General features: G+C 35.8%; 4 protein-coding genes, 1 long non-coding RNA gene and 1 pseudogene across 7 annotated transcripts in view; 2 read left to right on the forward strand and 4 right to left on the reverse strand.

Annotated features, from left to right (window-relative positions):
* The window catches only part of LOC109112511 (Fc receptor-like protein 5), a 36,118-nt gene extending 35,566 nt beyond the window's left edge, over nucleotides 1–552 (forward strand). The window contains exon 13 of one of the 3 annotated variants that reach the window (XM_042759396.1): nucleotides 29–552. In XM_042759396.1, coding sequence (XP_042615330.1) covers nucleotides 29–84 — 56 coding nt within the window. In that variant the 3' untranslated portion in view covers nucleotides 85–552. The remainder of the gene's footprint in view (nucleotides 1–28) is intronic. The other 2 variants (XM_042759394.1, XM_042759395.1) reach the window with 2 other exon arrangements.
* A 1,780-nt stretch (nucleotides 553–2,332) lies between these two features.
* LOC122145762 (histone H2B-like) lies at nucleotides 2,333–2,858 on the reverse strand. The gene is made up of 2 exons (XM_042761326.1): nucleotides 2,855–2,858; nucleotides 2,333–2,712 (listed from the first exon to the last, which is right to left on the reverse strand). The coding sequence occupies exons 1-2, from the start codon at nucleotides 2,856–2,858 to the stop codon at nucleotides 2,333–2,335; spliced, it is 384 nt and encodes a 127-aa protein (XP_042617260.1).
* On the reverse strand, nucleotides 2,585–4,021 carry LOC109059803 (histone H4). The gene is made up of 2 exons (XM_019076982.2): nucleotides 3,646–4,021; nucleotides 2,585–2,717 (listed from the first exon to the last, which is right to left on the reverse strand). The coding sequence occupies exon 1, from the start codon at nucleotides 3,956–3,958 to the stop codon at nucleotides 3,647–3,649; it is 312 nt and encodes a 103-aa protein (XP_018932527.1). The 5' UTR covers nucleotides 3,959–4,021; the 3' UTR covers nucleotides 2,585–2,717; nucleotide 3,646.
* A 671-nt stretch (nucleotides 4,022–4,692) lies between these two features.
* LOC109059802 lies at nucleotides 4,693–5,152 on the reverse strand (annotated as a pseudogene).
* A 1,232-nt stretch (nucleotides 5,153–6,384) lies between these two features.
* LOC109083419 (histone H2A) lies at nucleotides 6,385–6,878 on the reverse strand. Its single transcript, XM_019098200.2, has one exon. The coding sequence runs from the start codon at nucleotides 6,821–6,823 to the stop codon at nucleotides 6,437–6,439; it is 387 nt and encodes a 128-aa protein (XP_018953745.2). The 5' UTR covers nucleotides 6,824–6,878; the 3' UTR covers nucleotides 6,385–6,436.
* Nucleotides 6,879–7,543: 665 nt separating this feature from the next.
* Nucleotides 7,544–15,598, forward strand: LOC122145566. The gene is made up of 3 exons (XR_006160400.1): nucleotides 7,544–7,595; nucleotides 9,894–10,172; nucleotides 14,873–15,598. It is a non-coding gene; the product is annotated as an uncharacterized LOC122145566 (long non-coding RNA).
* The last annotated feature ends 647 nt before the right edge of the window (nucleotides 15,599–16,245 follow it).

The raw sequence follows: 16,245 nt of genomic DNA on the forward strand, positions 1-16,245 counted from the left end.
ATATTTTTTGTGTGTGTGTATTTTACAGTTCCATCTGCTGAAGACCAAAGCCAGTATTCAGTGAGAGAAGAAACTTCAACCTGAAGCTTTAAAAATTCTGAATATTAATCAAACTGTTATTTCTGTCAACATATTTGATTTACCTTATATCACTTATATTTTAATGTGTTATTCTGCTTTTATATCCTCATTTATATATACTCATCAAAAAAAAAAAAAAATAGATTTTGTTGGTTTTGGTCACTAGTTGCCTGTTTTTAGATCACTTAAATATTTAGTTAACATTAATTACAAAAGTTTTATTCTGTGTCACATATTCTGTATAAATGAATAAATGAAATTAATGTGTAGCATTATAGAAGTAAATAAATATCTTGGTTTGTCTTGCATGTGTATCATCCGTTGTAATTCATCGTCTAATCCAAAAACAATGTCAAATATGTCTTTTTTTTCTTACTGAGAAAACTAATTGACTTAGCCCCATTCACACCAAGAACGATAACTATAAAGATAACAATATTAGCATCCACACCAGCGAACGATATCGTCTGTTTGTTCTAAGCGCACGTGGGTCTGCCGCTTTAAATTTTTAGCAGGATGGATTCTGATTGGCTGTCAATGTTTTTATCCTTCATTTGCTCGTTCTGAAAATTATTCCAATTATGCCAACGTTTCTCTTTGCCTTTATCGTTATAGTTGTAGTGTGGACTCTGCTATTCTTTAATATTGAGAATGATTTTTAGAACTATATCTTTATCGTTATCTTTATAGTTATCGTGCTTTGTGTGAACGGGCCTTACCCAACTAACAATTTTTGGTTCCCAGAACGTTCTGGGAATGTTAGTTTTTGGTTCCCAGAATGTTCCCTGTTGGTTAGCCAGGAAAGTTTCCTTAACGTAGATAGATCATTCCCTTTAGGTTAGGGGAACGTTCTGGGAACCATCTGTGAATGTTCCCAGAATGTTGTGGGAACTTTCCCCAGAACGTTATCGGTAGGTTCCGGGAACAATCCCCTAACCAAAAGGGAGATTCTATTTACATTCCGAGAACGTTCCCAGAAAGTTCTCTGAAGGTTCCCAGAACGTTCTGCTTACATCTTTATTACTATACGGCTGCTGTAAGTGAGTAATCATCCAGCACTCCTGCGTCCAGTAGAATTAGAGGCATGGAAGACGGACGGATATGTACCTTAATAATCAGTACTAAACCAGGTCTTGTTTTAAACTATTGTTTAATCATTAAAGATAATCAGAGCACATTTAACCATCATAAGGCGCATTAAATGAGACTGAATTATCAGCTCTTTATTATCAGTTTAACTACCATGTACCATATAATATCCCAGATTTTATGCTTCTTAAGCACCATATAACAATGACTTTTAACTCTCGGTTAATGTTCTCCTCAATTAGACGTGTAAAATCCCTATAAATTCACAATATTTACTCTTGTATATATTAATAAGTATTTCTTCAATAAAGAGATCAATAAACGAATGCTAGTCAGTCAGTAAAACAAAATGACTTAATTTTTAAATTATGTGTGTGCGCGGCTTCATGTGGAAGACAGGAGAAAGCATATGCAGATCAGAGGCGCGCAGTAATGAAAGATAGAAACAAACCCAGCGTTTATGGCATGCTTTTCAGACTATGCTTAACCTTGGCTTCATTTCAGCTATAAAGTAGGAATTATAGTATCATTATAATGCGATTTGTCTACTTTGTCTACACTTTATTAAAAGCTTATTTCAGACAGGAAATTCTGCAAAAATAGTTTGATTAAAAAAAAAAAATACACATTTCAGCATTAAAATAATCAGAAACATCTGCAAAGTTTTAATTAGTTTACATGGTTATGACATCTGAAAATAACCCACAGGGAACGTTCTCTTTAGGTTATAAGAATAAAATCTAAAAATAACCTGCAGGGAACCTTCCTAGAACGCTCTTATTTGGTTCCCAAAAAAGTAACCAAATGGGAACCTAATGGGAACGTTAGGGGAACATTCTGTGTTTGTTGGGTAAGACGATTAAAAAGGTTCCTCAAGTTGTCCATATTTAGAGAAATGGCCTCTTAAAATGTATTAATCTTCTCAAAACAGAGGCCGTTTGTTTTTGAAATTGTAGACGGATGCAGAAACCCTGTGCTGATGAAAAAGTGCCATTAAGATTAAATTGCTTCGCTTGTTATATGGAACGCAACATCCATTTCTTCATTTTTTCCAAAACCCACTAAATGAACCACTTAGTCTAAATAAAATCTCACGTCTTCAGAGAACAAAGTCTTTGGTTTAAGTGCTGAAGATCTCTTTTAAAGATAATATGGGTAGCTCTTAAAAGAGCTTTTGGTTTCGTTGATGAGATAAAGCTTTACTTGGAGCTGGTGTATTTGGTGACGGTCTTTGTTCCTCAGACTCTGCGTGTTTGTCCAGTTCCCCGGCAGCAGCAGACGCACGGCGGTCTGGATCTCTCTCGATGTGATGCTGGAGCTTGTTGTAGTGAGCGACACGAGACTCACCGGAGATGCGCTCCAAGATGTCGTTGACGAAAGAGTTGATGATGCCCATCGCCTTGGAGGAGATGCCGGTGTCAGGATGAACCTGGTTCAGCACTTTGTACTCGTTGATCGCGTAGCTCTCCTTCCTGGACCTCTTGCGTTTCTTTCCTCCTTTACCGGCGCTCTTAGTGACGCCCTTCTTGGGCGCGGACTTCGCTGGTTCAGGTATAATGCTCCTTTTAGAGATGGACAAACTTCAATACTTTCACGTTAGAGCGCATAGGTTTTTATGCACTTCCCTATACTAATTTATAAAGGTAAAATGTCTGTTTGTGATTGCGTATCTCCATGGACATACCCATTGGTCATTGAGTTCATTGGCCACATTACTTTCTCTGATCCGTATTAAAGCCAATCAGATTCTTTAAAACGTAAATCCCGCCCATCGCCTTATGATACCATCCCCCATTCAAATATGTGTTTTTGTTTAATTTTCCAGCATTTTCCGGGAGGTATGTATTAATATGTGAAATACTGCGAACAGTTTCATGGTTCGTTATTGCATTCAAAAACATGCATAACACACACAGGAACGTAACTGTACGGACGCTGCAGATTCTGTTACTGTAACATTTTAACAGGCGGGTTATTGGAACTAAAAAGCGACCCACACACCAAATATTTTGCAAATACCATTTTTAACACCACTTACCGACTTAAAAACATACAACACAATGTCACAAGTCCGCTTTCATATAAATGTTTTCAATAAATGCAATTACAATAATACTGTAGAGATGTTCCCACTGAAATTAAATCGGAGAAAATCCCTCTTTTTGGCACTGTAGTTGTTGTTATTTGTATTAACACAGACGGTTTACAAGTGCGCTGTTAGACCGCTGTAGTGTACAAAATCTACTATAATTCTTTCTTTAGGCATTTAGTTACGGGCCAGCCCACATGCTCTGGCGGAATTTCAGATGACCAGGTTTCCACTACATTTCAACACGATCAATTTATTAAAAAATAAAATTTAACTTATAATATTTTCAAAGACCAATGGTTTAACCAATTGGAAACTTGTTCTTTGTGTGAAATCGTGGGTGGCTCTTAAAAGAGCCGTTGGGGTTTTGTTTTCTCTAGGAGTATCTTAACCTCCGAATCCATACAGAGTGCGTCCCTGTCGTTTCAGAGCATAAACAACATCCATAGCGGTGACGGTCTTTCTTTTAGCGTGTTCAGTGTAGGTCACAGCATCGCGAATAACGTTCTCCAGAAACACCTTCAACACACCGCGCGTCTCCTCGTAAATCAACCCGGAAATACGCTTGACGCCGCCGCGACGAGCAAGACGACGAATAGCGGGTTTAGTGATTCCCTGGATATTATCACGAAGAACCTTCCGGTGACGCTTAGCGCCTCCTTTTCCGAGTCCTTTACCGCCCTTTCCTCTACCAGACATTTCGTCTAATCTTCTTACAACAATATACGCATACGACAACTTAGAGGCGAAGCTCTTATGCTTGCTTACAGGACCTAGTTGAAAGCACAATCATGGGCGGTACTAAACGCCACCCAAATCTAGGTCTTCCAATGCTTCCAATAGGTCTTCCAATATATCTGCAAATAAAACAAACTCTACTTCTTAACACGAATTCGAGCATATCCACTTCCGTTAGCAGGACCGAACAAACATTTTGACAGCTTTTAGATTGACTGTCGAATAATCTAGAAAATGTAACCCTTTTCGCCCCTCGCACAGGAGTATATACGGCCATATGAAAAAATGAAGCACAGACACAAGTGTTCAATGTTCAAGCTTCTTCTAAGGCTTTTTAAAATTAGTAGTAAAGAATGTCATAAGATAGCAGAAAAGAAACGTTTAAGGACAATTTCCACAGGCCAGGGACGTCTCCAACACAGTTAGTACCATTCCTGCTATGAACTAAGAGCTGGTTTCAGTTTTGTTTGGGTTTTTTTAGCTGTAGAATATTTTCTCTCATTATGCGCATTACATGTCGATATAGATTGTTTTAGTATACAGCTGACATACAATTAAATAAAAAAAAAAAAATCTAGATTTGAACACACCAAAGTTAAACGCCCTTTATACATAAATTTAACGTAATTCAATGGAAATCATCTTTCAGAGAAACATCGAAGTGGCTCTTAAAAGAGCCTTTGGGGTTTGTATGGCTGATGTAACTAGATTTAAGCGCGCTCTCCGCGGATGCGGCGCGCCAGCTGGATGTCTTTTGGCGTGGATGGCACACAAGTTGGTGTCCTCAAACAGACCGACCAAATAAGCCTCGCTAGCCTCCTGCAGCGCCATGACAGCTGAGCTCTGGAAGCGCAGATCCGTCTTGAAATCTTGAGCGATTTCTCTCACCAGACGCTGGAAGGGTAGTTTGCGAATCAGCAGTTCAGTGGACTTCTGATAACGGCGAATCTCTCTCAAAGCTACGGTACCGGGCCTATAACGGTGAGGTTTCTTAACGCCACCGGTAGATGGAGCGCTTTTACGAGCAGCTTTAGTAGCCAGCTGCTTCCTCGGAGCTTTACCTCCGGTGGATTTACGAGCGGTTTGCTTGGTTCTTGCCATTATGGCACAGTAGAAAAATACTGCTTCAAAAAGTAAGAAATTAGAATAAGACGTGCTAGCCCACAACACTTGTTTTAAATCTAGGGCTGCCATGCTCTCATTGGACGGCGTAGATTCGGTGGTTTTTGATTGGTTTTTGTCTGGGTCCTCTAAATGACAGTTGACCAATGAATGTGCGTCTCCTGTTTTCAAACAAGAAACGACAGTTTGTGGTTCCTGCCTTAACGCCCTGCATTCTTGTTCACTTTGTATGAAATAAGAATAGGCGAAAACAGGCCCTTAAACATAATGTTATTGATTTAGAAATACCTTTGGGTAAGTCTAAAATGAAAAGCTTAATTAAAACAGCTATTAAAAATACGTGGCAGGAGAGGTGGGATAAAATAAAGGTCGCCATTTGTATAATATACAAAAACAAGCTGATTTAGTTAGAATTAGTTATGGCAACAGAAAGGAAGATACAGTATTTTCTCGTCTGAGGATTGGTCATTCTGCCCTCAACAAATCACTTCAAATGATAGGGGAACATGGTTCTGGTCAGTGCAATAAATGTGGATTCCAGAAACTGTAGAGCATGTAATAATCAGTTGTATGGCACATGAAAGGGAAAGAATTCGATTCAAAAACGATTTGATTTCTGGTTGAATAAATTTTTTAACTTTGCCGAATATACTTAACAGTTCTTTCAAAGGATACGAAGCTCTTGTTTTTTTTTTTTTTTAAAAGCAACAGAAAATATAGAAAGGTAGGGGGTATTACGTTTTTTTCCTCCTGTTTCTTCTATCAATGCCTCACACTCTATCCCAGTAGGTGGCGGAATATGCACTAGTTTGCCAACCGCCATTGAACGTCAAAAACAGTCTTAAATTTGTACCAGATAATGTGATTTTTTTTTATTATTAATCTTACTGAATGTATAGAATAAAGGCCTTTTGGAATTAATACCGCAATCTAAATATTTTATAAGTATATCAGTTTATATACATCTGGGCATGTCAAGAACATTTTCATAATACACATTAAATTAACTGTGTAGTACTGCAGAATTTAAATGAAATATTGCATGCTACTTTAAAATTGCTTAAGGACCACATTTTCACTAAACTTAAAAATATAACTCAATGAAAACATTTAAATGAAATCTCAAATAAAATACGCCACTTTTTGAAAGAACATTTGTTTTAAATCAAATAAAACCTTCAAACTGTTTTTATACCACAGACCGTAAAAAAAAAAAAAAAAAAAAAGATTTATACCAACTGAAAGAAAGAAATCGCTCTCTCACAGAGAAAATGGGTGGCTCTTAAAAGAGCCTTTGGTTTGAAGAGAAACTTCAGTTTACTTGGTCTTGGCTGGTTTCTCGGTTTTCTTGGGCAGTAGCACGGCCTGAATGTTGGGCAGCACGCCGCCCTGAGCGATGGTCACGCCGCCCAGAAGCTTGTTAAGCTCCTCGTCGTTGCGCACCGCCAGCTGCAGGTGACGGGGGATGATACGGGTCTTCTTGTTGTCCCGAGCGGCGTTTCCAGCCAACTCCAGAATCTCAGCCGTGAGATACTCGAGCACAGCGGCCAAATACACCGGAGCACCGGCACCGACGCGCTCGGCATAGTTACCTTTGCGGAGAAGCCTGTGAACACGACCGACGGGGAACTGCAACCCAGCTCTGGAGGAGCGAGTCTTGGCCTTAGCGCGGGCCTTTCCACCAGTTTTGCCTCTTCCACTCATTGCAGAAAAAAAACTGCTTCAACACAACTCATAAAATGAATGATAATAGAGACAACTGCGACGTTACTTTTAAAAGAAAGCGTGCTAGTTTCCTATTGGTTGGAGTCTGAATACGTTCCAAGCCAATCAGTGAACTTCCCTCCGAACTTCAAGCCCATCCCCCTTTCTTCCGCCGACAACCCTCGCCTCAAACAGAGATTTGCCAAGTCGCGGGTTGTGTTTATTTTGGTCTTATTTTAAAATATATGGCTGCTTGTTAGGGAAATCTGACAAGCAACTTCGTTTCTTTATTTATGTTCGTCGTATTCTCCAATGCATTGATTGACACTCTGTCTGCTCACAGTTAATAGCCAACCAGTGCAATAATATAAGTGCTACAGCGTTATTTGCCAAATGTTCCGCCCCCTAAATAAAAGTTCATTTATTTCAGAAATTCAGCTTAAATTGTGAAACTCGTGTATTAAATAAATTCAGTGCACACAGACTAAAGTAGTTTAAGTCTTTGGTTATTTTAATTGTGATGATTTTGGCTCACATTTAACAAAAATCCAGCAATTCACTATCTCAACAAATTAGAATATGGTGACATGCCAATCAGCTAATCAACTCAAAACACCTGCAAAGGTTTCCTGAGCCTTCAAAATGGTCTCACCAATCAAACAGCCGCGTTGAGAGACGGCTGATTGAAGCGAAACCAGGTCTCGGTGCTTGAGCTGACTGGTGGGAAATGGCGGGTGGACGTCAGCGCAAACGGAAACTGACTCCGTGTCAGGTGGATGGCAACATCTTAAAGGATAGGTCAATTCATAATAATATCAGGTTAGTTTTTGATTTGGTTGAATATGGTCATTTAATTGAAGAGGATGGTTTAATTTTATTTCTGGATTTCTATAAGGCCTTTGACATGGTGGAGCATTCTTTTATTTTTCAAACTCTTAAACACTTTGGTTTTGGTTCTAAATTTATTAGTATTGTTGGAATGCTTTATAAAGACATAAACAGTTCTGTAGCTCTTACTCAAGGTACATGTCCAAGATTTGAGGTTAGAAGAGGCATCAGGCAAGGTTGTGGATGTTCTCCTTTATTATTTATTATGGTAGCAGAAATGTTGTCTATTTTACTCAAAATGGGAACCATATTAGGCATTGATTTTGAAAGTAATAATTTTATTGTCAGTCAATTTGCTGATGACACTACTCTTTTTTTTAAGAAATGAACAGCAAATACCCCTAGCACTTCAGTTAATTAAGTTTTTTTCAGAAGCTTCAGGTTTAAAGCTAAATATGTCAAAATGTGAGTTATTGGCCATTCATGATCATCCTAATGTAACATTATACAATATCCCAGTGAAAAATGAAGTCAAATATTTAGGTATCTGGTTATCTAAGAGGATGGATAATTTAGAACATTTAAATTTTGATAAAACTTTGGATAGTTGTAAATTAATAATGAATACTTGGCTGCAGAGAGACATAACAATTTTTGGAAGAATTTTATTGACAAAAGTAGAGAATCTTTCTAGATTCATCTATCCATGTTTCTCTTTATCAGTTTCTGCAAAAAGGATAAAGGCAGTTAACAAATTAAACTTTGATTTTATATGGAAAATGAAAAGTCATTATATACGTAAAAGTGACATGATTAAAGATTATGAAGAAGGAGGTCTTAAAACGATTGACTTTGATATTATGAATGGGGTCATTAAACTTAGATGGTTGCAGGCTTTCATTAATGATAAGTCCTCTTTCTGGTTTGAGATTCCTACTATCGTATTTAATAAATGTGGTGGCATAAGTTTTCTGCTGCAATGTGACTTTGAACTTTCGAAACTCCCTGTAAAACTTTCTGCTTTCCATCAACAAGTATTATTATACTGGAAATTGATTTTCAAGCATAATTTTAGCCCTCATAATATGTCAATCTGGAACAACAGATGTATAAACTGTGAACAGAAAATCTTTGTTTATTGATGAGTGGTGGCAGAAGGGCATATGGTCACTAACACATTTAGTGGACAATGTGGGAAATATACTAAGCCATGTTGCTTTTTGTGGTAAATACAATATAAGTTGCTCTTCTAAAATGTATGAAAAAATTATCAAGAATATTCCATTACAGATGCTTAAATTAGTAAGTGAACATCTGAAACATTCAAGGATAATACCTAAAGTACAAGAACTTATTATAGAAAATGTAAGCTTTGTTGACAGAAAATGTTCAAACAAATTCTTAAGAGACTGTTTAATACATCAATGTTTCCCAGGACCGGTATTAAGAAATTACATTTTTCGTCATTATGAGAAGAAAGAAGTGTGTAAAATTAGGACCAATTTTCTTTCATTTCCTGTTAATCCTAAATGTAAAGAGGTGCACTTTAAAAATTCTGAATCATATATATCCAACAAAGAATTTTTAAGAACGAGATTTAATGTTGGGGATTCAAATTTATGTCAAATATGTAAGGTAGAGATAGAAACTGTTGAACACTTGTTTTTTCAATGCAGTTTGGTAAACAAATTTTGGAATGATGCATTGAGATGGATGCAACAAAGAATACCTGTAAGGTTGATACTGTCGTGGGAATTTATTAAATTTGGGCTATTAATAAAGGATAAAAAGGTATCCTATGTAATTAATAATGTGTTGCTTTTGCTGAAATTTTATATACACAAATGTAAATTTTTCAAAATCCCTCCATAATTAGTGGTTTTTAAGGAGGAGTTTAAAGTATATTTGGAGACCGTGAGAAGGATGAAAAGTCCTAAAGCAGTGTATTTGTACTCCTTATTGGAAGACTTTGATTTTATAAACTGAATATTGTCCAACTCCCCTACTTTATATATTTATTTGTTCATTTAATTTTATTTGTATTTTATTTAATTTTTTTCTTTTTCTTTTAGTTTTATTTTCACCTAGGCTTCAACTTTTCTTGCCTGCTGATGTGAATATGTATATTGTGTTGTAATAATTGTATGTACGCTCAGGTTTGATTGTAAATCTGAAACTTCGAATGACTTTTTTTGTTAAGGTTCAATAAATGTAAAAAAAAAAAAAAAAAAAAAAAAAAAAGGTGGATGGCAACAGCTGGGCTGGGAATGGTCAGGAGATGGAGGAAGGAAGTGACGTAGTAAGTGAGACAGGAGAGGTGGGGAGCATTGGAGAGTTGGAAGACAGCGAGGATAAAAGTAAAAAGAAAAAGAATAATACAACTGATTGTGGTGAAAGTGCATCTTTAAAGTATGGTGGGGAACAATATAAGGTATTTGTTAAGTTGGGGCAAGAAGGTACCACGTTCAGAGAGTGGAATCCGATACAACTTACAAAAGGTCTAAGTAAAGAAATTGGAGAGGTAAGGGAGTGCAAAAATATTAAGAAATGGACAACTTCTGGTGTTTTGTAAAAAACGAAGAGCAACTCAAAAAAGCAGTTAAGATGAGTAAAATTCATGGTAAACTAGTGCAATGTTCAAAGGCTAATGACAAAAAGTTAGTCAGAGGAGTCATTACAGTCATTCCGGTAAATGTAGAGACGGATGCTATAATAGCAAACATTAAGCAGGCTAAAGTATGTGAAGCTAAAAGACTTAAAAACTAAGAGATTTGGAGACATTTGCGACAGCTTATCAGTTATGCTTACGTTTGAAGGAGAAACATTACCAGATAAGGTTTTTGTTGGTTTTATGAGTTATGTGGTTAAGTTGTACATCCCTCCACCACTTCGATGTTATAAATGTCAACGGTTTGGGCATATCGCGGCTGTATGTAAAGGGAAAAAGAGGTGTAGTAAGTGTGGAGGAGACCATGAGTATGATGAATGTGACAAAGCTCGCAATCAATGCTGCAATTGTGGAGGGGAGCACAGTGCAGCATACCAGGGTTGTGAATTTAGTAAAAGAGCCAAAGAGGTGCAAAGAATTAAGGTAACTGAAGGCATTAGCTACTCTGAAGCAGTAAAGCTGGTCCCCAGAGTGAATGTAATACCAAAACTAAATGAGGGCATTGGAAATGACATAATAAATGAAGAGGATGAAGAGAAAAGGAAAGACAATTTAGTTGTCAGCAAACATGATTTTGTGATTTTTATGGTTGAAGTTATCAACTGTTCTGCACAGACAACGAGTCGTACCGAAAGGATTAAAATTATTGTGAAAGCAGCTGAAAAATATTTGGGAATAAAAGGAATGGTTTGGGAAACAGTTAGGGATAACTTAAGTACAGACACTCAGTCTACCCAGCACAATGTTGGTATAGACTAAATGGTGGTAAATGTAGGCATACTACAATGGAATGCTAGAAGTTTAATAGCTAACGGCCAAGAGTTTAAGAAATATGTAGATGAGTTAAAAGAGAAACCAAATATAATATGTGTACAAGAAACATGGTTGAAATCGGAGTTAGATTTTATTATTAAAGGATATTCAGCAATAAGGAGAGATAGAGAAAATGGTAGAGGGGGAGGATTAGTAACTTTTATACAAAATGGTTTAAGCTATGAAATTATAAATGTAAATGATAAGAATGAATTAATTATCATAAGGATATGGACAAGTAAAGGTTCTATAGATGTAATAAATTATTATAATCCTTGTGGGAAAATAGAGGGAAGTATTTTGGAAAATATTGTGGGATCACCACTCAGTGAGGTAATATGGTGTGGGGATTTTAATGCACACAATACATTATGGGGAAGTAACAGTACAGATGCAAATGGTTTAGCTTTAGAAGAATATATTGATGATAAGTGCTTGGTATGTCTTAACAATGGTGAGGGAACACGGTTTAACAGCATAAACAATACAGAATCAGTACTTGATTTAACTTTTGTATCCAGTGCAATAGCAGGTATTAGTACGTGGAGTGTAGATAAGGAAACTACAATAGGTAGTGATCACTTCCCTATTCTAATTAAAGTTGGATCAGGGACGTGTCAAGAAAGGACTAAAAATATTCCAAGGTGGAAAATAGAGAAAGCGAATTGGGAACAGTTTCAGATCATTTGTGCAGTAAAATGTCTTAAACTTAAAAAATGAGGATAAAGAAATAGGAATAAATGAGTTTAATAGTGTATTAGTAAATGAAATAATATTGTCAGCTGAAGAAACAATACCTAAAAGTAAAGGAAATAGGAAAGGTAAGAATGTACCATGGTGGAATGATGAGTGCAGTAAAGCAGTTAAAGCAAGAAACAAAGCTTTTAAATATGTTAAGAAATATCATTCTCAGGAGGCTTTGATAGAGTATAAAAGAAAGCAGGCAGTAGTTAGGAAAACAAGTTAAGACACAAAAACGCAATTTCTGGAGGGAATTTTGTAATGATATAGGAAGGGATGTGAAGTTATCTGATATATGGGGAATGATAAGGAGGATGGGAGGAGTTAGAAGGAATTATGAATTACCTGTATTAAATAGTGGTGATAAAGTGGCAGTTACGAATTTAGAAAAAGCTGAAGTTTTAGCTCAAACATTTAGGAAAGTGCATAGTTCTGAGAACCTCATAAGGAAGCACAAGTGAATAGAAGGAAAGTGTTAGAAAGTTTCCCAGATATTTTAAAAAAGAAAGGACATTCGGGAAATCCATTAGATGTACCTTTAAATATGTTTGAGTTGAAAAAAGCAGTCCTTAATGCAAAACAGACTGCTCCAGGAAAAGACATGGTATGTTACAAAATGGTAGCAAATATGACAGATGAGACACTAGAAATAGTACTAAAAATTTTTTAATAAAATTTGGGGAAATGGGTCAGCTTCCATCAGTGTGGAAACATGCAATTATAGTACCTATTTTAAAGCCAGGAAAAAAACCCGTCTGACCCGTCTAGTTATAGACCAATTGCCTTAACATCGCAGTTGTGTAAAATAATGGAAAGATTAATTACAGATAGATTGACCCATTATTTAGAAAGTAATGACCTTTTTTCCCCCATATCAGAGTGGGTTTCGTAAGGGGCGAAGTACAATGGATTCATTATTATGTTTAGAATCCGATATTAGGAAAGCACAGACTAATAGGGAGGTGGTAATAGTAGTTTTTCTTTGATGTAGAGAAAGCATATGCTATGCTTTGGAAAGAAGGGTTATTAATTAAATTACAACGATTAGGAATTGGTGGTAGAGTATACAATTGGATTTTGGATTTTTTGTTTAATAGGAATGTTCAGGTAAGAGTAGGTGCAGAATTTTCTGAGGTATATACAGTAGAGAACGGAACTCCACAAGGTAGTGTATGTAGCCCATTATTATTCAATATTATGATTAACGATATATTCTCAAATATTGACCAGAAAATTGGAAAATCCCTGTATGCTGATGATGGAGCATTATGGTTTAGAGGCCGTAATGAATCTTATGTTAAAGCAAAAATGCAAGAGGCAATTAAGGAAGTGGAAAATGGACAAATAAATGGGGATTTTTAGATTATCAGTGTCAAAAACACAAGTCATATGTTTTTCAAAAAAGCATAAGATCACACCTGTATCCTTAAATTTGTACAGTCAGCCTCTTGAGCAAATGAAGATTATTAGGTTTCTTGGGATGTGGTTTGATGAAAAACTGACATGGAAGATTCATTTGGAAAAAATGGTTAATAAATGTAAAAAGATTGTTAATATCCTACGCTGTTTATCAGGACAAGCATGGGGAGCAAGCAGGGCATCTTTAAAAAATATATTATTGGGCACTAATGAGGTCTGTCTTTGATTATGGGTGTATAGCATATATGTCATCAGCAGAGTCTAATATCAAAACATTGGATGTCATGCAAGCTCAGGCTCTAAGGATATGTAGTGGATCTTTTTAAAACAATCCCCGGTATCTTCTATGCAAGTGGAAATGGGTGAGATGCCTTTGAGGATCAGAAGGGTACAACTGATGTTAGCATACTGGATTAATGTGAAGGGACAAGTTGATAGCCATCCAGCTAAAGCTATCTTAAAAGATTTCTGGGAACATGGAAAGTCCAATTACAAAAGTTTTGGGTGGATTGGCGATGCGAAAGCTGAGAATATTGGGTTACATAAATTACAGTACTGTTCAACGGTTTTCAGTCCCTCCTATTCCACCATGGTTTTTCCCTATACCAGATGTAGATTTAGGCATTCATAAGGAAATAAAAAGAAAGTCAAAGGAAGTAGCAGTGAGGGATATTGTTAAATATTATCTGGATATGCATTTCTCTGACTATACATTCATATTTACAGATGGGTTCTAAGGATCCAAAGACAGGACACGTTGGGTCAGCAGTATATATTCCAAAGAATGGGGTAATATGTCAGGAAAGAATAACAGATAATTTATCAGTATACACAACAGAGCTGGTTGCAATTTTGTTGGCCTTGGAATGGGTAGAGGGAAATGAGTTAAATAACTCAGTGATTATATCTGATAGTTATTCAGCTTTAGAAAGCATAAAAAACTGGGAAATCTATAAGAAATGATATAATTCATAAAATTTGTATGGTTTTGCACAAGTTAAATGCAAAGGATTTAAAAAATCAGGTTTCTCTGGGTACCTGCACATGTTGGAGTGAAAGGGAATGAGGAGGTTGATAAACTTGCAAAACAAACACTGAAACACAATAGAATATTACAAGTTCCATATAGTAAATCTGAAGCTAAAACATTCATTAAAGCATATGCAAGATCAAAATGGCAGGAGTATTGGGTGGATCAAGATAAAGGGAGGCATTTATATAATATACAACCAGAAGTGGGTATAGGAAGGACAGAGTGTAGGAGTAGAAGAGAAGAAAGTATAATTACACGGTTAAGAATAGAATTATCTTCATTGAAGATAATAGGGAAACATCCAACAGGGAACTGCCAATATTGCAGTCATTTAGAAACTGTAGAGCATATTTTATTTCAGTGCACAAAGTACAGCCAAGAAAGAAACCAGCTTTTTCAGTCTCTCAGAAGTGTCAATCAGAATAATTTTACAATGCAAGGTTTATTAGGGAAAGCATCCAGTAACATTCATCAATTTGTTATTAAGTTTCTTAGAGACACAGGCTTAGCCTGTAGGATTAAATTTTTTTTTTTTTTTTTTTTAAAGATCCAATATCTCCTGATTCACACTCCAGCCCAGTCGGTGGCGGTAATGCACCGTTAAGTTGGTTTGCCAACCGCCATAAAAAACAAAAGAAGAAGAAGAAGAAGAACAGCCGCGTTGCGCGTCTCAGTCTCTCAAAAACCAAACCAGTTCGCTCTCAAGAGTAGGCTAATAATCAACTTCGATACAGATACATTTTCCACTTGCCCTACATGTTTGCAGCTTTAACTTTTGCTGGTTTGCGTGGTACATGCACATTTATTTAGTGAGGTGCACAAAAAGCCTCGCTTGAGTTCTGCGTAATGAAAATATGCGCATTGAATTAATTCAGTCGAGTCCAAATGATCACTAAACGTTTGTCATGACATCTTTCTGCTTGCATGATAAATATATTTAGAAATGAATAATTATTTCAGTTTAACACGGCATACTATGTGTCACGGCATACTTGTTCAGTGATAACTTGTTCAGTGATAACTATGATAAAAGATAGTCGATCTTATGAAGTAACTGTACGACGTTCCACCCGGTTTTAACCGGATGCAGATACGAATAATTTTGTGATTGTCACAGATAAAAATACAGATACAAATACTGGCTGTTACATGAAAATTTAAATATGTAATGTCATAATTATAAAGTTTTGACAATTTACATATGTAATTTTTGCATTGATCTATGAATTAATAAGCGTTTATTGATAAGAACTATTTCTTGTCTTTTCATTCACAGTAGCATGTACCACGAGTAGTCTTCAGACCTCGAGTATTTTTTAAACAAGAAATCGACTAGTAGAAATCAGTAGTCGTGCAACCCCTTATATATATATATATATATATATATATATGTGTGTGGTGTGGTGTGTGTGTGTGTGTGTGTGTGTGTGTGTGTGTATATATATATATATATATTATATATATATATATATAGATATATATGTGTGTGTGTATTTTATATATGCATGTATGTAGGTGTGTATATATATATATAGATATATATATATTATATATATATATATATATATATATATATATATATATATATATATATATATATATACATTTGTGTATATATGTACACATGTACATGTGTGTGTGTGTGTATATATATATATATATATATATATATATATTATATATATATTATATATATATATATATAATATATATATCTATATACATTTGTGTATATATGTACACATGTTACATGTGTGTGTGTGTGTGTGTATATATATATATATATATATATATATATATATATGTATGTATGTGTACACATTTGTATATATATAGTGAGTGAGTGAGTGAAGTGAGTGACGTTACATACAGTCAAGTATGGTGACCCATACTCAGAATTCGTGCTCTGTATTTAACCCA

Source organism: Cyprinus carpio, chromosome A7, assembly GCF_018340385.1.
Source record: "Cyprinus carpio isolate SPL01 chromosome A7, ASM1834038v1, whole genome shotgun sequence".
NCBI classification, from domain to species: Eukaryota; Metazoa; Chordata; class Actinopteri; order Cypriniformes; family Cyprinidae; genus Cyprinus; species Cyprinus carpio.

What these genes read in the sequence shown, in the direction of transcription:
- LOC109083419 (XM_019098200.2), bottom strand. Translation starts at nt 6,823, where the DNA reads ATGAGTGGAAGAGGCAAAACTGGTGGAAAGGCCCGCGCTAAGGCCAAG.
- LOC109059803 (XM_019076982.2), bottom strand. Translation starts at nt 3,958, where the DNA reads ATGTCTGGTAGAGGAAAGGGCGGTAAAGGACTCGGAAAAGGAGGCGCT.